The 24970-nt window shown below is 38.3% G+C and overlaps 2 protein-coding genes across 4 annotated transcripts in view; one reads left to right on the top strand and one right to left on the bottom strand.

Annotated features, from left to right (window-relative positions):
* E2F5 (E2F transcription factor 5) overlaps positions 1–18671 on the top strand; it is a 29357-nt gene extending 10686 nt beyond the window's left edge. Inside the window, exons 2-8 of one of the 3 annotated variants that reach the window (XM_046025810.1) lie at positions 8970–9079; positions 10049–10210; positions 11678–11721; positions 13169–13233; positions 13929–14046; positions 16211–16258; positions 17881–18671. In XM_046025810.1, coding sequence (XP_045881766.1) covers positions 8970–9079; positions 10049–10210; positions 11678–11721; positions 13169–13233; positions 13929–14046; positions 16211–16258; positions 17881–17990 — 657 coding nt within the window. In that variant the 3' untranslated portion in view covers positions 17991–18671. Of the gene's footprint in view, positions 1–8969; positions 9080–10048; positions 10211–11677; positions 11722–13168; positions 13234–13778; positions 14047–16210; positions 16259–17880 lie in introns of all 3 variants that reach the window. The other 2 variants (XM_046025805.1, XM_046025799.1) reach the window with 2 other exon arrangements.
* Positions 18400–23961, bottom strand: RBIS (ribosomal biogenesis factor). Its single transcript, XM_046025821.1, has 5 exons — positions 23836–23961; positions 23476–23534; positions 21222–21338; positions 19077–19193; positions 18400–18789 (listed from the first exon to the last, which is right to left on the bottom strand). Exons 3-5 carry the CDS (start codon positions 21333–21335, stop codon positions 18718–18720), a joined length of 303 nt encoding a protein of 100 aa, XP_045881777.1. The 5' UTR covers positions 21336–21338; positions 23476–23534; positions 23836–23961; the 3' UTR covers positions 18400–18717.
* Positions 23962–24970: the final 1009 nt, after the last annotated feature.

Here is a 24970-nt window from a genome sequence, read left to right as displayed (position 1 = left end):
TAACAATTTTTTGGTGTAATTTCATTTTTTGTCCATATTTTAATTTGTGTTCTTCATGCTTATATCAGTTTTAATTATTGGGATATTCAACTAATTTTTCATTTATGTTTATTCTATAGAGTCAACATTTAGAAGTACCCTGTGAAGGAAATTTATGACATTTTATTGTATATACATGTGCATGAGTGTGTGTGTGTGTGTGTGTGTTTGAGAAAGAGATGCCTTGGTAAGTTTGAAGGATCTTAATCAGTTTTCCGAATAGGCTGTTGGTCACAGTTATGAAGGAAGCTAACATGAAAGTTGTATGTAACTCAGATTTGACATGCACTATAATCCCTTGAGATTTTTTTTAGATTTATTTAGAAGTCCACATCTGACTCGAATATTCTTGAATATGACAAATTCTAGTGTCCTGAAAACCATTGTTGATTCCTTATGTAATGAGATTTTGTCCATAGCTGAGTTTTCTGATTAACTGAGAATTTATATCAATTAAAAACATTCTTTTAAAAAATATATGTTGTTATGTCATTGTGTTTTTTTAAAGATTTAAATTTTTTTTTCTTAGATTTATGTATTTACTTGAGAGAGAGAGAAAGCGCGCACAAGCACACAGAGGGAGAGGGAGAGGCAGAAGTAGACTCCCTGCTGAGCCAGGAGCCCAGTGCAGGGCTAGATCCCAGAATAGTGGGATCATGACCTGAGCTGAAGGCAGATGCTTAACTGAGCCACCCAGATGCCCGTAAGATTTTAAATTTTTAAGTAATCTCTACACCCAGCGTGGGGCTTAAACTCAGCCCAGGATCGGGAGTCACATGCTCCACTGACTGAGCCAGGCAGGCACCCAATAACATTGTTTCTTATTTAAAAAATTTAATGACTTTGGTTTGAAAAATTTTCAGAATGCATTGCACAAGCCTATGTCTTCTTATACTGAAAACACTGTGAGGACTTTACTTTTTTGGCCACTGAAGATAGTCATGATGAATATTATTTTTTGTATTTTTTGGAGATGATAACCTCAAGCTATCTTTTAAAAAAGATTTTATTTATTTATTTGAGAGAGTGCATATGCACAAGCAAGAGTGGGGGTGGGTGGGAGCAGAGGGAGAGGGAGAAGCAGGCTCCCTGCTGAGCGGGGAGCCCTACATGGGGCTCCTTCCCAGGACCCAGGGATCAAAACCCTAGTTAAGGGCAGATCCTTAACTGACTGAACCACGCAGGCACCCTGCCTCAAGGCTTTTCTCCATTGAACTGCTGTCTTATCTAGTGGCCTCAGCTTTGTCTGCTTGTGAGTTTTTGTCCTTTATGTAGTTTCTTGTCCCTTGATTGCTCCGAGGTGCCTCGGTGTCCCAGATGGCACTTCAGTTCTCCCATAGACATTGAAATGAAATAGCCCAACTGTTAGGAATCCTATAAAAGAAGTAAGTAGGTTCCAAATGGAGTGAATGTTTTGAGTAGTTAAATACACCATTTAAAAAAAAATCTATTTTTGCTCTTCAGAAGCCTTTTGTCCTACTTTATTGAGCTTGACTGTCTTCCAAAGTGTTAAAGTTAGTGACTTAGTGAGACAGGTAGGGGTGTTCTATTTTGTTCCATGATACACCTTCCAAGAAAAAATTTTCTTATTACTTCAGGGGAGAAATTGGATCAATAATGGTGATAATAGCTACCACAACTGTGATGTCTACCATGTGCCAGACACTCTTCTAAGTGTTTCAGATCTACTCATTTAATCCTCACAATAACAACATCTTAACAGTCATACAGGTCAGGAAATTGAGGCACAGAGAGGCTAAATAACCTGCTGCAGGTCACAAAGATAGTAAGTCAGGCCCATTCCAGAGACCATGCCTCTCACTTCTGTGCCTGTCACCCGCCGGATGGCATAAAATGTGCAGAGGCAACCCCAAGTGGTAGAAAAGAGAGATGCGCATGATTTTGCTCTTGTTTTAAAAAGTTAGTACTGGGACGCCTGGGTGGGCTCAGTGGGTTAAGCCTCTGCCTTGGACTCAGGTCATGATCCCAGGGTCCTGGGATTAAGTCCTGCATTGGGCTCCCTGCTTCGTGGGAAGCCTGCTTCTCCCTCTCCTTCTGCCCCTCCCACCTGCTCATGCTCTATCACTTACTCTCAAATAAATAAATAAAATCTTTTAAAAAATAAATAAAAAATAAAACCATATTCAGGATTTAAAATGCTCAAGCCTCTAGTTATAAAATAAGACGTGGGAATACCGAGTATAACTGGGGAATATAGTTAATAGGTAACAACTTTGTGTGGTGACAGTAGCTAGGCTTAACGTGGTAATCACAACATATATAAATGTTGAATCGCTAAGTTGTACACCAGAAACTAGTAAGTTATTGTATGTCAACTATCCTGCAATAAAAACAAGTTGAAAACTAGAACAAATTTAAAACTTAATGCATTTCAAAAATGTTGGTACATATATATCAATATCATATTTACAAATGGCAGTTTGGGGTAGCAAAAGCACTGGAGACTTTTTAAGAGGAATTTCTTTGGGGCTGTATACTGACTAGGAATTAAAACACTGTGTGCTTACTGCTGCTTCTTGAGGGAGGCCTTTGTATCCATAAGGTTACTTCTTTATTTTTGGTATTTAATTTCCTTATTGATTTAATGTCCCCTGCAGCCCCTTTGAAAGGACATGGTAGCTTCTTGCAGGAACTTTCTTTTTTGCCTCCACCTTAAGTAATCTCTCTTTTTTTCAACCTCTTATAACAATTTATCTCTACAGTATGGGACTGTTCCCATTTTTAGACCCCACTCTCTAACACAAGGTATTACCCACAGCGTTAGACATGTATACATTCTGTAATTCTTTTGTTATAAGTTCTAGTGGTGCTTAAATTGCTTATTAAGTGCAATTTTGTTAGCTTGGGAATTTTGATGGCACACCACACTTATTTAAAATCTTGAAATTATAAAGCCCATTTGAAAATGTTTTGCCACAAACTTATTTCATGAATATATCATTACTGTCAAATTCCATTTGATTATCCCTTAGCTTTATGAGTCTGTATCCTATAAAATGAGGAGATTGGTACCTACTTAACACAATGGTGTGAGCATTAAATTAGATAATACTCTTTGGAAGATCCTATTACATAGTTATCCTGTTACTGGCTTATAAATGATTCTTCTTAGCTGCGATTTGAAATCAGACTTTCTGTAAGTTAATTACCTTTAACTGTATTTGAAATTAGCTAATAATCAGTCCAAACCTTATCATAAAGGAGATCAACAGAAAACACCACATGGCACAGTTGAAAATGAATTCACTCAGTTTTAAAAAGTTTTTAAGATATTTTATGGGCACCCTAGGGGCATCACTTGGGTTTTCACCTTATTATTGTCAGCATCCTATCATCTGCATGTGTGTGCACGTGTGTATATAACTAGCTGACTTGATATTGTGTTTCCCTGGCACCTTTTCTACTTTTGGATTCTGGCCCCACTGACTGTAGTGTTGGTTTCTGAAGCACAGTAGCTGAAACACTGAGTACACATGTGTTAACAGTCAGGGTCCTGGAAGAGAGTCAAGTACCTGGTTTGCACATGGAGAACCTGAAAGACGGGATGTTTCCCATAGTCATTGTCGATCTGTGAGCGCATTTGAATGCAACATCGTGCTCCATCAGAAGAACATTGTTGAACAAATGAGCTGCAACTAATCTTAACTCAAACAAACCTACCGCATAATCTCTCTCCCTCCCCCAGAGTTGACACTGGGTCTTAGAGGACTCATTTGTTAAAGTGAGGGGGTGGGTCCACGAAATTCTTAGAGCCTTTTTTAGCACTTTCATGCAGTCTCTCTCAGCTCTGCAGAGTTATCTTGCCCACCTCTAAAAAAGCACCCAACGCTTTAATTTTGTTTGCAATTGGTGACATATTTTTAGAAAAGTGTTTACTGTTTGGAGGGGAGATGCATTTCTTACAGAGGGTTGTTTATTTTCTCCCCAGTTGAGTTGGTTTCGTACAGATAGATGTTTCCTTTGTGTTTTATAGGTCACATCTATAATAGCAAATGGAATCTTTTAAAGTAAATTTGATACATGCACAGGTGTGTTTATTCAGTAGCCATGTGGCAGCATGGGGTGACAATGTACCCATTTTACTCTCTGGCCTGCTCCTCCTCAGTACCCAGGCTGTTCTCCAGGGCTGGAGAAAAGTGCACACTGATTCTCATGGGTCTCAGTTTAAATTCACAATGACTAACTGCGGGAGGACTAATATTGGGTCCAGCATTCCTTCTACAGTATTTACTCTTACTCTTCTAGATGTATATTTCATCTTTCTTCTTTCTTCTAAACCATTAACCATGCCCTCCTCTCTTCACTACCCACCGCCACCAGCCTCCCCTTTTGAGAACATTGAAAGCAACCAGAAGGAAATGTCTAAACTCTCCCCCTCCTTTGTCTATTATCATACCTACATCCACCTGGCACTCGGCTGGAATGCAGTTATTAATATGCCTTGTTGTTCTTATCTAAGGCTAATCATCAGCTCATCTGATTCACATTCTCTCTTGCCTATCTACCGTGGTCCCTTCTCTTTTCCACATGGTTAATTATCCCTCTTCCTTTACTGGACAGTTACTGGACGGTTTTTACCAGCATAACTTACGTGTTGAATTAGCTCCCATCTTTAAAAGAAAAGAGAAAGGAAGAGGAATAAAAACTTCCTGGAGGGATCCCGTAACCCCCTACAGCTACTACCCTTCTGTTCCTCTTTGCAGTAGAACTCTTCAAAAGAGTTGTCTACTGTAGCTTTCCTTCTACTCTTTGTTAGAATCTCTCCATTAAGCCTTTGACTCCATTACTCTGCCAAGACAGCTCTGACCAAGGTCACCGGTGACTTGCCAAAGTCGAATCCATGATCAGGTCTCACTGCCCATCTGACTCACCCTGATAGCAGTACCTAACCTGGTCACTCTTTCTTACACTCTTCCCTTGGTTTCCAAGACTCCGCTCTTTCTAGTTCTCTTACTTCAGTGGCAAATTGCCCCTTACTTCCCAGATCTTTAACACTGGTGTACCCTGGAGTCTGCCTTAGGCATCTTCTCTATCTATTCTTACCTCCTTAGGCGAATCCAGTGGGTTCCGTCCTGTGACCTAAAATGTCTATTTAGTGGTGACTACGGAAATTGTATCTCTAGCTTGGGACTTCTCTGCTAACCCACACACTCTCAATGTCCAGTGGTCTTCTGAACTTCTCCCTTTGGAGGTCAAATTATCCAAAGCCAAGTTCCTGATTTCTCAGGCCTCAAACCTGTTCTTCCACAGTCTTCCTCACCTACAGTTGCTCATGTCAACAACTGTGGAGTTGACTCTGCTGTCTAGATCTACTCCTTGCTATACCATTGGAATAGAACCTGAATCACACCATTTCTCAAACCTCCAAAGACATCCCTTCATTCCAAGCCGCTACCATCTCTTGAATGGATTATTGCCATTGCTTTCTCCCTAGCCTCTTTTTTTCTAACCAGAATAGCCAGCGAGAACATTTTAAAGCAGGGCATCAAATCAGCGTGTGCTTAAAGCCCTCCAGTGGCTTTCCATTTCACAGGGAATAAGAGCTGAAGTCTTTACAATGGCCTGCAACATCCCAGTGACCTGTCCCCTTGCTATCCAGTGTTACCATCTTTAGCTGTCTATCTCTCACTCCCCCTTCTTTCTTCCTACCTTGTCTCCCTTCTTCCTACCCACCCCCCTCTTTTTCTCACTGTTCTCCCTCCCACTCACTGTTCTGGCCATCCACTTCCCACTTCAGAGCCTTTGCACTCCTTCCCCCTCTTTGAGGGCAGGGACTTTGTTCTGTTACTACTCTATCCATAAGACACAGACAAGCCTGGCACGTCATAGGTGCTAAACAAATGAAGGATGATGGTGGTGAGGCATTGTATATGATTCCGTTGAGTAAGAGGTCTTGAATTACTTCATGAAACTTTAAGAATTCATACAACTTTTTGAAACACTACATAAAATGTGATAGGTTTGTACATACACAAACTCTAAATCTCATCCACGACCCGGGGCTTCAACCTGTGTTTGATGATGAGGCTGTTACTTTCCAGCACTGACCGTTGTGCTAAGATTATCTAGTTTAATCCCCACAATTCAGATATGTTACTATTGCATTTTACAAAAAAGGAAGTGAGGCTTCATGAGTCTGAGACCAGCTGAAGATAGGAAGTGGTGGTCTGGGATTGGATCCCTATGTGGTGAACTCCAGAACCTAAAGTCCAAAGAATGATGGGGCTGCCGAAATAAAACACCTGGGGAGGCTTTTTAAGTGAAAACGTTCTGCAAGCTGGTCATTTATGTGTTTATATACTTAAATAGAAAAGTATTTAAGAAATAACATTTAGTTTTAGAAATAAAGGACTAAAATTTGTAATGATAAACAGCAATAAATTATAAACGAGATGATAAACCTTAAAAATTTTTTGATCTAAAAGTAAGCCCTGATGGCTCTTTTTTTTTTTTTTTTTTTTTTTTTTTTTTTTTTTTTTAATTTATTTATTTATTTTTATTTGCTTATTTACAGCATAACAGTGTTCATTGTTTTGGCATCACACCCAGTGCTCCATGCAGTATGTGCCCTCCCTATTACCCACCACCTGGTTCCTCAACCTCCCACCCCACCCCACCCCCTCCCGCCGCCCCTTCATAACCCTCTGGTTGTTTTTCAGAGTCCATAGTCTCTCATGGTTCATCTCCCCTTCCAGTTTCCCTCAACTCCCTCTCCTCTCCACCTGATGGCTCTTTTGCTGATGACCTTGGAAAGCTCTTGCAGTCTGGTTCACACAAAAAGTCCTAATACCCTAACTGGCAAGCTGTTGCTATGGTTTTGAAGGCTTCTGTGTGTGAGTACATAGATACGGATAACGTAGAGCTGACTTGAAGTGCTCTGGGTCATTTCTCAAGAAGCCCTCTTCGAAGGGAAGTGAGAGATGAATCCTCAGCTTCAGATTTTTACAGTTAACTTGGCAGGAGATTATTGCTCTTTAGAAAAACAGCCTCAAACTCAAGCAAGTTTATGAAGGTCAGTAAAACAGGAAGGAAATAATTGCTAAGGACAAGGGAAGAGGAGATCAATGAAACCATGCCTAGTCCTACTTTTAATGTTCTGGTTTACTAGAAGAGATGGAACTCAACTAGTCAGAAATGGGGACTCAGAGCCTCGGTTTCTGGTTCTTCATTCTTTCTGCCACATCTTATTTATTTTCCTGGTCCACTGCTTGAGGCATGAATCCCCTTCCTGAAGGCCTGAATGACAAATCGGACAGTGGTAACTTGGTATTTTGGTAGCACAATAAATGAATGGATAGAATCAACATTAAACAAACAAACAAACAAAAAATAAAAGGCCAAGTGACTGATAAGTCTTGAGAGTCTACCCTGCTAGGCACTACAAGTACAACATCATGTACAATAACTATTATCTATCTGTTCACCCCTTCTAACATGACTTTAGCCCCCAGATGTCCCACTTTTTTATGCTGGAAGAAATGCTAAGACAGAATCAGTCCTCATGCCAAACAGTATCTTTATAAGCTATAATGACTCTTCGTTACTTAAAGCAGAGTTTGCCTTCCTCCTTTTTTTCTGCTTTATTGGAAACTAATCAATTAGGCTGTGAATTGCATCAGACAGAACCTATATGCATGGATAACTTATTTCAGCAGTATCAAAATCAATAGTCATTGGATTTGCTACAAAGCAGAACCTCTGTATTCCAATTTACAATATATTTTGCCACACCTCAAATAAATTCTGTATATACATTAAAAAAAAAAAAGAATCAACATTAAATGCCTGTGAAGTTGGTCATACTTGCTCCTGTAGAAAGAAGGTCCAGATTGTAAATAATATGCGGTCCCAGATTGTGTGTGTGTGTGTGTGTGTATGGCCTATGTTTTTAAAGAATCAAGAAAGTAGTGATGCCTTGGGAGAGCTGGTAACCAATTACATGAAACTAAATTCTGTTCATTAATTTGAATAATGTGCTGAATTTTGTTAAGGACATAAATGTGTTTTTTCTTTACTACCATGACCCTTACCACATGACTCCATATTCAAGATAGGTAATTGTCTAATTCACCTTGAAAAAGAGCTGTAGGATAACCTCTTTTTAAGGTTCTGTCTATGCCATTGGAGCAAAGCTCATAAATATGAGTGGTAACCTATTAGAGAAATAGTATAGCATTCCTGCATTTATTTATAACATGGTAGCATGAAATATTTTTGTTGACCTTACTTTTGTTGAGTCAAACTACAAGCTTTTGTATTATGTTTGCTGGCACCACAACTTTGTGCTATAGATTATTGATTTATTGTTGATTTTATACTTTGTGTTGGTATGACATGAGTCACTCATCCATTTTCATTGTGAGATTAAAAAATGTAGATAGTATATTTCGGTACTACAAGTGTTATGTATAATTTAGAATCCCTTCCCTCACCCTGCCAAGTCTCTAGTCTTAATTATTAACAGGTTGCTGAGATATAATTTTTCAAAGTTTAAAAAAACAATTAAGGCTGTTTTTAGACAAGACTGTCTATGAACAGAGAAATGAAATAGGAAGTGACATGGGTAGACAATTAGTACTCGCCCTCAGGACTAGGCCATACGTGACATAAAGTATTCTTAATTGTGTTCTTTTATTTCTGTGGGCTTTGTGTCATGACCCTTCATATATTTTTTCCTCCACTCTAACATCTGCTAGCTTTTAAATGGGATAATTTCTTTGGTATTTGCCATGTTTGAGAGATGCTTTGAACATACCCACCTATTGTTCCCAAGCAACTGACCAGGTCAAATTTGGGATTGGGCTCTCATGCTGTGAACTTATTAATCAACCCTTTTTGGCTTTAAAATATGTCCCTTATCTCACTGTCCTTTGTCTCCCCTTCTTCCCCCCTCTCCTTTTTAAAAACAGGCTGCAGATACTTTGGCTGTGAGACAAAAAAGAAGAATTTACGATATCACCAATGTCTTGGAGGGAATTGACCTGATTGAGAAAAAGTCAAAAAATAGTATACAATGGAAGTAAGTTTGTACTGGGTACAAACCAGTACCCTACTCTAAAACCTTTGTTTTTCTTCCTAACACTCTGAAAAATCTGAACTTTCTACTGTTTAGCTCTCCTAAATCTTCTCTCTTGGCCCCCTAGTCCCACCAGGCCCCTTGTCTTCCCCTAGACCCAGCTCTGGGCCTCTGCAAATGGCACTCCTCTGTTGGCACACTCCCTTACTCTGTGCACTGTTTGATTTACACTCTGAACATTCAAATCTTACTTTCTTCCTCAGGCTACTCATTTGGCACATAGTGCTTACTGCGTTGTATTATTAATCCCTCTCTGTCCAAGTGTTCAGGGGCTTACCTACTATCAACTCCTTAAGAACAGGAACTATATCCTATGTATAGAATATGTACCTTATATATGGTAGTTGGTTGAAATGCATATTGTCATTTGTTAGCTGTTGTATGGTTGTATGTTTGAATGTAAAAAATATTTTCTGTTCTGCAGATTTGTCCCCTTTGGCCTTAGTTTTTGGTTTTGTCTTGTTTTAAAGACAGAATCTCACCAAAATATTAAAAGGTCGTAATTTATTTTACCAGCATCTTAGTCTGTCATGACACTTCCAGGTGGGACTGTTTAGCTTTGACATCCTTTTGATGCCAGTTGCCAGCCTGGCCTTTCAGATGACAAACACCATTCTAGAACATATCGAGAACTTCTTTTGGACTTTATAAAAATTTTTCATTTTTCTGTGTGGCAAAAACATTGAGAATATTTATAAGTTGATTGTTCTTGCCAATAAACTTTCTAAGCAAATATATTCAGAGGTATGATGTTTAGATTGTCTAAGGATTTTAGTGCTTGCTTTTTTAGGAGATTATAAAGATTTTTTGTCTTGAAAAATTACTCATTAAGTCAGTGTTTATTACTATAAAAATTAAGTGATGTCAACCTGGGCCTGATACTGGCATTATTAATTCTTGTATGTTTTTAAGAGGTGTAGGTGCTGGCTGTAATACTAAAGAAGTCATAGACAGATTAAGATATCTTAAAGCTGAAATTGAAGATCTGGAACTGAAGGAAAGAGAACTTGATCAGCAGAAGTTGTGGCTACAGCAAAGCATCAAAAATGTGATGGACGACTCCATTAATAATAGATATCCTTTTAAATAAGTTACCCATGGGGCGTAGAGTTTGTATTTATGTATTATTGTCTGAAGATCAATTACTTTATTGTAGTGTTTTGAAAAGTTTTGTAAGTGAATATAGCATTTTAATTTTACAATGTCATTCTAGTAATTTATACTGATATTTGAAAAGTTTTTACCTCTTAAATTACATAATACATCTATTAACATTATTCATTTGTTGTATTGAGAAAAAAAAGTTTATCCACTTTCAGTCTACCATTGATAGGATGCAATATGATAGCTAAAGTGGGCTTAGGGGGTCTCTGAATATTAGAAGTCATTGTTAAATGCATAGGTATATTTAAATAATTATGCTCAGTGTTCTGAAGTAGCAAAAATTCAGTAACTCTCAAAGTTTTGAAAAATTCATTTTGGCTTGAAAATAAAATATCACGGGCCTGCCATCAATCCAGGATACTTTCTGCCTAATATTAACTCAAAGATAGTACATGCTTGAGGTTGGGGACCAAGGCTTATGTGTTTATCATATTATGTGGGGAAAAATTAGTGATATACTTCATGTGTTGCTTAAAAATCACTTTTCTCTCAAATACCAATGATTCTCTTGATTTGTAAACTTGCCTCCACTCTTAGGGAATCTTTTAGTGGCATTTATCTTCTACCACCTCTCAGGAATTTCTGATTAATGTATACAATTAATTTTTTTAAAGATTTTATTTATTTGACAGAGAGAGATCACAAGTAGGCAGAGAGGCAGGCAGAGAGAAAGAGGGAAGCAGGCTCCCTGCTGAACAGAGCCCGATGTGGGGCTCGATCCCAGGACCCCGAGATCATGACCTGAGCCGAAGGCAGAGGCTTAACCCACTGAGCCACCCAGGTGCCCCTATACAATTAATTTTTTATGTGTTTTGTAATTTGTTGAATAAGTTCATGATCTCATTTGCTATTTCCTTTCTATGGATCAAAGCTCCTTAACAGTTTGATAACAATGGGGTTTTCAAGCTGTGCCTGATGGAGCCCCAAGATACAAAAGCCATTGAATTAGTTGATCTTGGACTTTGCTGTACTGTATTCCAAGAATCTGGCCATTCCCATTCCCTAATCCATGACCCAGGGAGATTCTCAGTTTGGTCACTCTCCACTGCTAATGGCATCCTTTTCCCTACCAATACCTTTCCCTCCAGAAGCTGTCTGTCTCCATGAGCAATATGCACTGTTTTTCATCTTTCTCTTAAAGGCTCTCAGATGTCCCAGAAAATCAGAAGTGATTTCTTCTCGGAGCAAAGGATGGGCACTCCTCTTTGGACCTTTGTCTTTGCCTTTCCAGACTGAAGACTTTTTTTTTTTAACCTTAGCATATGTGGCAGCACCTTTATGCATTTGGTCATTTTATTTTGGCCTGCAGATTTATTCTCTTAACTTAAATGCCTAGACCATGGTATACATATTGTTCCTTAATTCTTATGACAGTACATTTTCCTATGTAACTCACGAAGACATTTGTAATTGCTTTAATGGTAAGTACCATTAGTCCAGTTTGCTCTAACATTCTTCCTCTGATCGACGTATTTAGTGTAGAGTGATTCAGCTTTCCCCAGGCATTCACCCGAGGTCATTATTTTCAGGAACTGTGGACATTTTGTGTCACTCTACAGTGCTCTGTAGTTACAGGCTGCTTTTGTTTCTGTTCTCATGACAATAACTGCTTTTCAGTTTTCACTTCATTGACTGCACTGGTAGGTGTAAACTGCATGGTGGAGGGGCAGCTAAGTCAGAGAGAGACTAAACAAGTCTCAAAGTCACAGATTTGTAATGTCAGTGACCAAATTTGAACAAAACATGGTTCTCGTCACTGTTTACGAAACTGTGTGCAGCAAGTGTGCTGGTCACAAATGAACTCAAAGAAAGCATGAAGGCAGAGTTAGGTGAATCCATTGTATAACCAGGACAATTATTCCTAACCCTGTTCCATTCCCTGCTCCCTGTTTTCCCCTTGAAAGGACAATACAGTATATTAATAACTATAGCAGGAGGTGGGCTGTATTCCCATAATCATAACCCAAGTAAAATGAAATTTTGTATACATATTTATATTTAGTTATGCATGGCTTATTAAAAAGACAGTCTTGTATTATGCACATAAAAAAGATCTACCAAGCACCTTGCCAAGTGATATCTGGCTTTCCAAGACTATGTTGACAGTATGTGTGGACTTATGGCCTTAGTCTGCCACCATAGTCCTGAGCTTGCTCGCTTTTTTTTTTTTTTTCAAGACTTTATTTATTTGAGAGAGAAGGGAGTACACCAGACATGAGTGGGGGAGGGGCAGAACAAAAGGGAGAAGCAGGCTCCACACTAGGCAGGGAGCCCCATGCAGGGATTGGTCCCAGCACTCTGGGATCATGACCTGAGCCGAAGGCAGATGCTTGGCTGACTGAGCCACCCAGGCACCCCTTTCCTAAGCTTTCTAAGAAAGTTTGGGGAAAGTATTTTTTAATCCTCAACTCATCAGAGTCTGCTGTAGAATTTAGCTTTAAAATTCAGTTCACTTAAGCTCAAGATTTCACAGTATGGTACCTAATCTCTAGTACCCTTAGTCACTTAAGTAATTTAAAAATCTCAAGTAGACAATGTTATTTGAGGTTAAAGGTTCAAGAATTTCAGACCTTATACAAGACTGAATGAAAGCAAAATTCACTTGATCTGAATTTGTTAATGAGAATAACAGAGCAAACACTGAATATTTACCCTCTTCTAAGATCTATTACATGTATTACCCCATCTAATCCTCAGATCTATGCAGTAAGTTGTATTTCCCCCATTTTGTAGCATTAGGAATTAAAGCCCAAGGTCACCTAACCTGGGATTCAAACCCGAGCATTCTGACTCCAGAGCCCATACTCTTGCCACTGTATTTCAAGATCAGTAGTATTTTCTAAAGTTTAAAACCATTCTTTTCACCAGGTGATACACTTTTGGCCATTCAGGCACCTTCTGGGACACAGCTGGAGGTACCTATTCCAGAAATGGTATGTAGGATAAGTTTCCTTAAAATGGAGCTACTGTCTCAAGAGGGACAAATGTTTTCTTATTAGCTGAAGAAGCTAACCGGGCATGAACACTTTCAAATTACTGCTTTCAAGTTTCCTACCTGAAAGTATTAGTATCTGAATTTGGATGACTTTAGTAAAATTATAGAAGTGACTGAATTATTTAACATTTTGATTCCAAGCTTTATTAAATTTGATTTTGACCTAGAAAATATCAAGGAATGAGCAATGATATATAGTCACTATTCTTTAAAAAATCAGTTAAAATTACTCTATCTGTAACTGATATAACAATCCTGAGGAAAAAGTTCAACTTTAATATCAACAGGAATAGATTTGCTTTAAATTGGGTCTTTCCCAAAACATTTTCTAGTTGAGCCAGACATTTATTGACTCTGCTATATATAATTCTATGCTTTAAAATAATTAGTCCCTAATAGCTTTGCCTATCTTAATTTTTAATGTTCCAAGGTAGTTGGAAATTTTAATATTTATTCATTTGTTTATACCCAATAACTTTAAAGGGTCAGAATGGACAAAAGAAATACCAGATCAATCTAAAGAGTCATTCAGGACCTATCCACGTGCTGCTTATAAATAAAGAGTCCAATTCGTCTAAGCCTGTGGTTTTTCCTGTCCCCCCACCTGATGACCTCACACAACCCTCCTCTCAGCCCTCCACTCCAGTGACTCCACAGAAACCCAACACAGCAACTCAGAATCTGCCTGAGCAACATGCCTCTGAAAGAAGCCAAAATCTTCAACAAACACCAGCCACAGACTTATCATCAGGTGGGTCTAGAGCCTTTGTTCTAAAAAGTCAGAAGGGAGACGATGAATACCATATTAAACAAGTTGGTGAGATTTTTTGTATTTGTCAGCTCTGGTTACTCACTCGGTTACCAAACCCAGGAGGCAAAATGGTAAGCTTAGTAAGTATTTCGTGTCTTCTGCATGCCTAGCACTGGGACAGGTGTTATGAGGAAAATTTAAAAACAGATCCTGCCTTTAATTATACTACCACAGATTTGTTTCTTAGGTAACGTAGACATACAATCTGATTGTGTATTCAGACACATACAATTGAATGCAGTATAATGTGCCTACGACTGTGTATAATTATAAACAGTGACCAAGGAAAAAATAGTTATGGGCCTAAGCATGCAGTTTTCCTTAGGATTCACGTTTGGAATTCATTGAAATTTGTTTATTTTTCCCCATTTTCATTATTTACATATGTCAAGGTTTTTTATTTTTGTTTTTTTATCAGAGGTTTACTTTGTAAGACTCTTTTCTCTCTTAGTCATTCTAGGATGAATGACTGAAATGTGTTCTAATTACCTTTAAGAAAAATCAGACGGGTGTACAATATAGTGATGCTTGCCTCCTTTCTTCATATCCCTTATTGTTATACTTTTCATTTGGAAAGCTTAGTTTTATAGAGTTGAAAAAGGTCTCAACTTTAATTTTGGAAGTCTTGCCTTCATACGTTGTTTAATCTGAAATGAAAATAACTAAAACTCTAAAAACTGGGCATCAGGAATAGGATAAACGTCTAAGCTATAAAAATTTCCTTGGGCACTCAATTTTTTCCATGGTTACGTGTCTAGGTATTTAGCAACTGATTCCAAATAAAAGGCCCATGGCAGGTATTCTCTCAATGGTTGCCGAATGAATGACTTAGTCATTGCCAGTCTAGATGTAATAATGCAGATTAGGAACTACATTGTGTACAATCCCATGTTTATTTTTACCTTTGGCATCTGTCTCAGTGGAATGTGGTGTAAGTCTTACTACTCTGGGAGTTCACAGTAAAGAATGACACTGTAAAGATCTAACTGGACATAATATTTTTCAGCTTCTTGTCCTCCTTTCCTTCCTCTGTAACTATTTCTATACTTTCAGATATAGAAACTGTATAGAAAGTGGAAGTGTATTCCTTAAGAAGCTTATGATCTAATATATAATCTAATGCGGAATGTATAAAGACAGACAAGTTTTATGTGGTTTAACTTATACACAATTAGTACATTGGCCTCCACAAAGCATTAACAAATTTCTGTATATAGCTTCGTATTTGGAAATAGTAGAGAGAATAATTTGGGGTCAGATTAGAGAGAACCTTGAATATCAGACTGAGTTGGACTTTAGCCGATAAGCCAATGATTTGTGAGCAGGGAAGCAGCATACTTAGAATTGTACACTGGTGAGCACAGGAAACACAGGGAAGATGCTTTTGGGAAGCAAGGATTAGAGGCAATGGAGACTGGAGATCTGATGTCTGCAGTTATGCAACCAGGAGAGAACCTTAAAGCTAAAATGGGTAGAAACAAGATTGGAAAGAGAAAGATTTGAGAAATACTGTTTACGCAAAGTATGAAATAACTTTGATATGTGAGATCTGGAGATAAATTTAACAGGAGGAATGGAAAGTTGAAGTTTTAAGGTTGGGTGGCTGGGAGAATTATACCACTAACTTTGTAAAACCGAGTAGTTGGTTTGGGGAGAATGATGATGAGTCCTTTGATCTACATCTTGAGTTTGAACATTTAAAAGTAATGCCAAGCATGGGGTGCCTGGGTGGCTCAGTGGGTTAAAGCCTCTGCCTTCAGCTCAGGTCATGATCTCAGGGTCCTGGGATCGAGCCCCACATTGGGCTCTCTGTTCAGCGGGGAGCCTGTTTCCCCCTCTCTCTCTACTTGTGGTCTCTATCAAATAAATAAAAAAAATCTTTAAAACAAAAAAAAAAAGTAATGCCAAGCAGAGTTGGTGCTCATGAAAAAGGCATCTTTCCATAAAATTCTATTATTTTAACAATGTGTTGTTAATCAAGCTGCTGTTTAAATTGTTTAAATATATGCTGTTATATATATCCTGCATTTAAATATAACTGCTTTTTACTATTAAAATATATAAACAGAAATGTAACAAAACTTTATCACATTTCTGTTTCCAGCAGGAACTATTAGTGGAGATATCATTGATGAGTTAATGTCTTCTGATGGTAAGTAGTTTAAAATTTTACTAACTACTTTACATATCAGTAATGCTTTTCTAGAATTTGTAAGTGGCCTAAGATTTAAAAGAAATGCAGAACCTCTATTTTTTAACTGCTTAACATACTATGATGATTTATGAAAAATCTCCCACTGAACAGTAAATTGTAGGCATCCTTCAGAATTTTAATTTTTCTGCATTTTGAGAAAAAAGGGCCCATAAGAGGATACTTATTACCATCATGGACTAAATTTCTACAGTTAGCACACTAGCCCTTTACACATCTGAAGAATTTGGCCAAGAAGAGTGTATATATAAAATAATATATTGGTAATCTCAAAACCCAGTTTTGTAAATACCCCACTAGGGCTAACTTCAAGCTACCAATGTGAAGTACCTGAACTATGACTAACATAAGCCTAATTGTCATCTAATCTGAAATAATTTTTTTTTAAAGATTTTATTTATTTATTTGACAGGCAGAGATCACAAGTAGGCAGAGAGGCAGGCAGAGAGAGAGAGAGAGGTGGAAGGAGGCTCCCTGCTGAGCAGAGAGCCCGATGCAGGGCTCTATCCCAGGACCCTGGGATCACGACCTGAGCCGAAGACAGAGGCTTTAACCCACTGAGCCACCCAGGTGCCCCGAATCTGAAATAATTTTTAAAAGATCCTAAAAATACAAATTTTTTTTGGTAATTACTTTAATAGCTCTTTCAGCTTCACCTTTCTGTAAGTTCTTGGATTCAGTCCTGGTTCCTAACAAATGCCAAACCTAGGAAGTTGCAACTGTTAAATAACAAATGGTACAGCAGCCATTTGAGATTAAACATTTCTGTAGGAACAGAACATCAGCAAATTTATTAAGTCCAGTTCCTACTTCTGTTTACAAAGTAGTAACTTATTTAGCAGATCAGAGGACAGTGTTTGACTGATTTTTTTTTTTTTTTTTTAAGATTTATCTGAGAGAGAGAATGAGCATGAATGGGGGGAGAGGCAGAGAGAGGGAGAAGCAGACTCCCCAGTGATGAGCAGGGAGCTGGATGCAGGGCTGGATCTCAGGACCCTAAGATCATGACCTGAGCTGAAGGCAGATGCTTAACCCACTGAGCCACCCAGACACCCTGACCAATGTTTTTTTTTTTTTTCTTTTTTAAAGATTTTATTTATTTATTTGACAGACAGAGATCACAAGTAGGCAGAGGCAGGCAGAGAGAGAAGGGGGAGAAGCAGGCTCCCTGCTGACCGGAGAGCCCGATGTGGGGCTCGATCCCAGGACTCTGGGATCAGGACCTGAGGTGAAGGCAGAGGCTTTACCCACTGAGCCACGCAGGCGCCCCCTGACCAATGTTTTTAAAGCACATATTTTAGTGTGACAAGTTCAACCAATACAAATTTTCTCTTTTTCTCATGCTATACTATGTGTACCCATGCATAAATTATCTTTAAATGAGAATCTTTCAAAATACACACTAGATACAAGTCATTAATTTCATTATTACTTTTTCTATTATATACTGTAAAATATTCTTTTACGTAATTTAATTTGGATAGATGTACTTGAGTATTTTGTTAACCATAATTAGCCATATGTAAAAACCGTGTTTAACACTGAATTTGTTTTGCTTGCAGTGTTTCCTCTCTTACGGCTTTCTCCTACCCCAGCAGATGACTACAACTTTAATTTAGATGATAATGAAGGAGTCTGTGATCTGTTTGATGTCCAGATACTAAATTATTAGATTCCATGGAAACTTGGGACTGTTATCTACCTCTAACTGTAACATTTTAGACTTCTTAATAACCTAAGTATTTAAAATAATGAATGTAACATCTTTTTAGTTCACTGATTCTGAAGTGTTCTCTAATACTTTCTTTTTTACTTCACAAAACTTCAACCATAAAAACAAAGGGCTCTTTCAACCACAAAAACAAAGGCTTTTTTCAGGGGAAAAGGTGATTTAATACCCACAAATCCCTTCCATCCTCACGTAATTAGATTCTGGGATTTCAGCTTTTCTTCCAATTCTGAATCCTTCTCGTTTTTCCTCTTATGAGAGGAAAGTTAAAATAGACTTAAGGCCATCGAAAACAAAAAAAGTTGGCCAAAGGCTCATCTCGTTTGTCTTATATTTTTTTACTGCCACGGAACTGTCTGTATTTTTGTGTGTCCTCCAATCTAAACACACATTCACTGCCACTTATAAAGTGAAGGATGTAAAGTAGGATTATATTAACTGTTTCAGTGAACAGATTTTGTGAAGTGCCTTCTGTTTTAGCACTTTAAGTTTATCACATTTTGTTGACTTCTGACATTCCACTTTCCTAGATTATAGGAAAGATCTGTTTTATGTAGTTTGTTTTAAAAATGTGCCAATGCCTGTACATTAACAAGATTTTTAAAAATAAAACTGTATAAAACATTTAATTTATTGGTCTTTTTGGGGTATTTGATGTATCTCCAGTGTATTACAACTGAGCCATTAATCTTGTCGCTTCATCAACATTAACTGGTTCATTTTCATGACACTGCTGAGGAATCTGAAGGGAAAAAAATATTGTATTTTAAAATGTAGATAACAGTAGCGAACAAAAATGACTTGTATATAATTATTATCTGACTTAATTTCTTCTAGTCATAGGAAGTAAAACAAATTCTCATATTCAGACTCAAAGTTTTAGTCTGAATATGACTCAATATGCTGTATATACTACAAGGCCAAGAATAGCAGAGAGTCAAATACTAAAAACTGCATTCAACTTACTGGTTTTATAAAGTTGGGAGTTTAACTTATTAACAATAACAAAAGGAACTGATTTCTACTCACCAGCTGTTTCTGCAAAGGTTCAAGGGAAAGGCCTTTTGAGAAATGTGCAAGTTCCTTTTGTATATCTACAAAAGCTTTATTCATTCTGGTAACTTTTTCATTATTCACAATGTTTATCTTTTAAAAAAGAAAAAAGGCATTAATTTATAATCTTATAACCATTAATGATAAAATATATCCAACTTTACTTTAACCTTGTTAAACCTAAAAATTCAACAATCCTACTCATTTGTGGGGAAAATTCACACAAAAATTCTCATGGTTTTATTGGGAAATTTTAGACAAAAGGTTGTGTTTTTAAAAATAACAATTATGTGGTCATACCTCATATGTAGAATTGGTATAGGCACACTAAAATACATGACCACAATCCTTCTAGGCTATGGTACCATCATCTCTCATTGTAAAACGAGAAACCCGATCAGATCAAATGACTTACTCTCCTTGAACACTCCACCTCTGAATCCTTCCTTGACCTTCTTGATTTATTGGAAGTCCCTTCCAGTCTCGTGAGGACATTTTCCCTTGCAGCACTCCTCCATTAAATCTAAGAGGAGGGGTCATATTCTTGTTCTTCGCTGCTGTTCCCAAACCATTTCTCCTTTAAAACTCAGCTCTTCAATTTCAGTGTTCTTTTTCACTACCTACCTCAGCCATCCACTCACATGGATTACTTCTGGCTGCATCATTACTTGTAACTGAACCATATCCTGTTTCTCTAGTTCACCTAGTTTGCTAACATTAACAATTCTTGAGTCTTACTGAAACTGTCTCCCACCAATGTCACTATTTTTCACATTTTCATATCCTTTTCCTTTAGCCACCAGAGATTCCATGACCATTATTTGATCAATCCCTTCTTTATACTCTTTTAACTTTCCTTCTCTTCTCTCCCTTAATCAAACCTACTTGGCAACCTAGTTAAATTCAACTGACAGCTTTTTCTGAGTCTAAAACTGAGGAAATCGTGACTGACTGGCTGGCTTCACTTTAAGTTCATGACCACAAACTTTAATTTACCATTTATATAGTACCTGGCAATCTTACAACCTCCACTTAGGAAGTTAGGCCACTTTCTGAGAAAACTATTAGATTATTTCTCCAACCAGCCTGCCTATTCAGATTTCCCTCTCTTAGATTTCTCCATTAGCCTACATAAAGCTTCTAGTACTTCTATTCAAACAACATGATCTCCTGTCAAATACACCAAGTTTTCCCCTAGCTTGGGATTTTTGTATTTGCTTTTCTCTGCCTAGAATATGCTGCTCCCAACACTTAACAGAACTTTAGATTACTGGCTCCTTATCATCTGGATCTTGGCTTCAATGTCAACCTGTATCATATCACCTAGCTTTATTTTCTTTATAGCATTTACTAAGTCATAAAAATGCTTGATCAAAAAGCGTAATTTAGATAGTTCATGAAAACTGAAAGATGAAATGTTACATTTCTATCACTATTATGACAACTACTAGGCCCTAGAGAGCTGACTCCACCTACTACTTAAACTTGGAAACATTTCTTTGAAGAATTTTCTTAAAGAATCTACTTAATCTCGATGAAATTTCCCAAATATTTTGGAAAAACAAAATAAAACAAAACACAAAAAAGAAAACTCCTTTCTTTTCAAATTTTGCATTTTAAGAAAGAAAATATCTATCTTATTTTATAGGTTTTTGTTTGAGTTGTAGATATCTTCAGGAGGAAGAATCACTGAGGAGAAAAAGAATGAGTGCTGACCAGCATTTTCTCTTGCTTCCGTTAAGAGGTTCTTGAATATATTTGAGTTCAGAGATAAGAACTGTTTCCCATACCATGGTTTTTGATAATTTCCATGCTCTGATAAAGCTTTTAAAACTCATTTTGATAATCTTTACAAACAAACAAACAAACCAACCAACCAGAAACTGTTCTTTGGAGCCTCATGCATTTGCAATTAAAGTGCCTTTTTTTTTTCCATACATCCACATCAAGAAAGGGAGGTAATTTTTTTTTTCGTTTTTTTAAAATAAATGTTTAAAATCATCTTTCCTTTGTGAGAAAGGCTAAGAACCTGTTTTAAATAATAGCATTCAGTTTTCCAGTGGCTTTACAACTATGCTTTGCTTATAAACAATAAAGTCAGAGTGCTGAGCTAATACTTACCTTCTTAAGGTTAGTGGTAACTGGTTTTGCTTTGTTTTTAGACTTAAAGTTTTTTTGGCTGGCTATATGAAATACATTCCTGGACTTCTGCCCTCTTAATTTGTTCTTAGCCATTGTCTAGGTAAAAAAAGAAAAGGAGCTCAATTAAGTTGCCCACATTTATGAACTATACATCAACTTAAGTTTTTATAGTAAAGACATCAATTTAGTCTAAGAAACTCCCTTTTATCCCTGATTATTTTTAAAGTTCCTGCCTGTATTAAATTATTTCCATGTCTTTCGTCACTACCAGGTTTTCTGCTGTTTGAGTGCAGAGTATGTATCTAATTCTTTTATCTTTAATACCTGGCCCATAGGAAATACCACGTTAATTTCTGCTGGCTGAATTTGTAAATACTATCAACACAATCACTTTCTCAGCTCTTTGCAGCATCTGACAATGTTAACGATCACCATCCATCCTACTAGTTGACATACTACTTTACCATTCTGGTTCCTATCATCCTGCTTTAGGATGGACTCCTGTCTGCTTTCTCCGTTTTCACTCCTTTTCACTTGCCTCACTTTCTCTCCTATGTACACTTCTTCAAAATGAGTCCTTAATCCTGACTTCCTACCTTAAATTACTTTCACAATTTCCATATCACCTTATGTGAATGGCTCTTGTCTTGAAACTTTACATACTTTCTTTACTCTGTAGCTAAACACGCACTGAGTCTGTAAATCCTACCTTAAAAACATGTCTTAAATCTGCTTTAACAATGTGTATGAGGAAAATTTAAAAAAAATTAAGATTTGTTGAGCTTATGTGTATAACCACTATGTGAACATTTAATATGCTTTAACTAATTTACTCTGCACAACATTTTGTGGGGTGTACTATTATCCCCATTTTACAAATAAAACTGATGCAAAGAGGTTAATTTGCCCAATGTCACACTGTCATTAATCAAGAAGTGACAGGATTCAAAGCCAGGAAGACTAGATCCAGAGTTAAAATTATGTGATATGGCTTCTCATGCATAAATAAACATCATGCAGTACTGACTAGTTCAGGACTGCATTACTGTTATAGTCCCTAGGTCTATTTGGTTAGACCATAGACTGACAAACTATACCAATGGACCAAATTAGTCAGGCACCTGTCTCTAAGTAAAGTTGTAGTAAAACACAGCCATGTCCGTTTGATTAGGTATTGTCTGCGACTACCTCCCTGCTACAACTGTGGTCCACAAAGCCCAATATTTATTTATTTATTTAACAAACATCTGGCCCATTCAGAAAGATTGCCAACCCCTGGCTTAAGTCAAGTGCATTCAAGTCTATGCCTCGTGCTATGTGATGAACCTTCCCAATATTAAAAACTTTGACTCTAACAATGCATTGGGGCAGGGTAGTTTGTCCTGGTATATTATTGCTGGAACCCCAAACCTAAGATAAATATGTCAAACATAACCTGCCGCCTCTCTGTACACACCCATCCCAGTCTACTAACTGCTCTCCAAAGAGACTTCGCATATTCCTCCTTTCTTTCCTTTTCTCAACTTGTATCTCTCCACTGAAATGTATATCTCCTTCAATGTCTAGCTCCAGTAAACTACTCAGAGACAACAATGCTTACAACCACCAATGGTACTCCTACCTAAAACAAACAAACATGAGCACAATATGAAATTCATGATTACAGAGAAATTAGAAAATACACATCATATCCCTGCACAATTAAATAATCTAAGATCCTCCCAACAGTAACCAAAATCCCATCACTTATGTAGTACTCATTAGTAACAATTTAGAATGTGCCAGGTGTGGTATAAAAGTGACAGATATATAAAAAGTGATATATATATGTATGTGATACAAACACAGACACATGATATGTCTTGCTAGAGGAAGCATACAATTGGGACACAAGAGGGAGAAGTCCACCAGAGTTGGGGACTTGAGAAAGGTTCGTGGAGAAGGGAATACCTTGGGGGCGTGCGGCTATACTGAAATTCTCTGAGAGCAACGTGAAAATTGGGATGACAAGAGATACAAGGAAAAACTCGTACCCTGACAAGGGCTTTAGGCCCAAAAGGCACCAGGGTTTCAGGCCTGGGCCAGCACGCCCGCTGCCCCCTAGGACTGCTTGAGGCAGAACGCGACCGAGCCCAGCCTTCGGGCCTCACTGACACGAGACCCACCAGTCCTGTCCCGAGCCCCGAAAACTACACGCCAGTCTGCCAGACAGTTTATTAACCTCTCACCGTACCTTCAATATCCTCGTGCAACAACTCACGCTCCGGCTGACGCCATCTACACCCACAGGATCTTCCGGAAGTTCCGGGGAGGAAAGGAGCCAGTAAAAATTCTTCCCACAGGCCGTAGTTCCGCCCACCGGGTGAAGCCCCACCCACCGAGCGGAATCCCACCCACAGAGCTCGGACCACTACAGGAAGCCCCGCCCGCCAAACGTATTTCCGCTCACAAGCGGGTTCCCACCCTCGTAACGTAGCCCCGCCCACAGGGCTAAATCTAAAGTATCTTTTAACCGTAGGGAAGCCCTCCTCCTCCCCGCCTAGGGCGAAGTTCCACCCACCAGGGGAAAACCCGCCCCAAGAGCATCCCTTACTTTAGGCAGGATTGAGGACCAAAACTGGGCTCCGGCGAGCTAAGGGCGTTGGAGACGCGGCCAAGTCTGGACTTCTCGGGTGGATAGGTATGTGTACAGAAAGCACTGAGGCGTTTCTGACGTTCCGAGCCGAGAAGTCCGTCACCCAGTGGGCCCTCAACCGCAGATTCCCGGCTGGATCTGCCCACGCTCCCAGGAGGTGGCGCTGCGCGCCTCTGGTCGGCGTCGGGGCAGTCCAGGGTGGTGTGGAGAACATTGTGGCTGGCAGTGATGGGGAGCTATAATGTCCGATGAGAACGTTTGTAATGAACGAGAAGATGGAATGCTTTCCCCTTTTCCTTCAAAAAGAGTATTGCTAACAGTACAGCACAAGAAAATATAAAAAGAAAACAAGTGTCAGGGAACGTAGGGAAACTGAGAAACTTTCTTTTTCTTTTTTTTTTTTTTTTGCCTTCTGGTTGTGAGTTTGTATTTCTCAATTAAGATATTTTGAGTTTTTCTAGAAAATTGACTCAATTCTACCAAGAGGAATTCTACGTTAAAGTAACAGTTTTCATGCATTTCTGAACTTATTTTGATGAGCTCATAGGAAAAGCCAGATTTTAAACAAATGTAGAAGTATTTACATAGATCCGTTTATTATAAGAATTTAGCCTACATTCTTAGTATCAAAATAAGGCCATAATACCACTCCCTTTTTCTTTTTTTTTTTTTTAAAGATTTTATTTATTTATTTGACAGATAGAGATCACAAGTAGAGAGGCAGGCAGAGAGAGAGAGAGGAGGAAGCAGGCTCCCCGCCAAGGAGCCCGATGCGGGGCTCGATCCCGGACCCCGGGACCCCGGGATCATGACCTGAGCGAAAGGCAGAGGCTTTAACCCACTGAGCCACCCAGGCGCCCCACCACTCCCTTTTTCAAGGAAGATACTACTAAGGCTCATATTTGAAGCCGCTGGCTGGCGTCTACAAAATTGGTAGTGGACAAAACCAAACTAGGATCTGTGTGGGTTGGCCCTGGGTCAAATTTTCTTTCCTCCAAATCAGCCACTGGCCTGCTTATAGGAAGATGAGGCATTTTAACAGTAAATCGCGTAATTGTGTTTATGTCTATCACAAAAAAGTAGCGCATATATT

This window comes from Meles meles, chromosome 1, assembly GCF_922984935.1.
Source record: "Meles meles chromosome 1, mMelMel3.1 paternal haplotype, whole genome shotgun sequence".
Taxonomy (NCBI): domain Eukaryota; kingdom Metazoa; phylum Chordata; class Mammalia; order Carnivora; family Mustelidae; genus Meles; species Meles meles.
The sequence above is the reverse complement of the archived record's forward strand: the minus strand, read 5'-3'. Positions and strand labels throughout refer to the sequence as shown.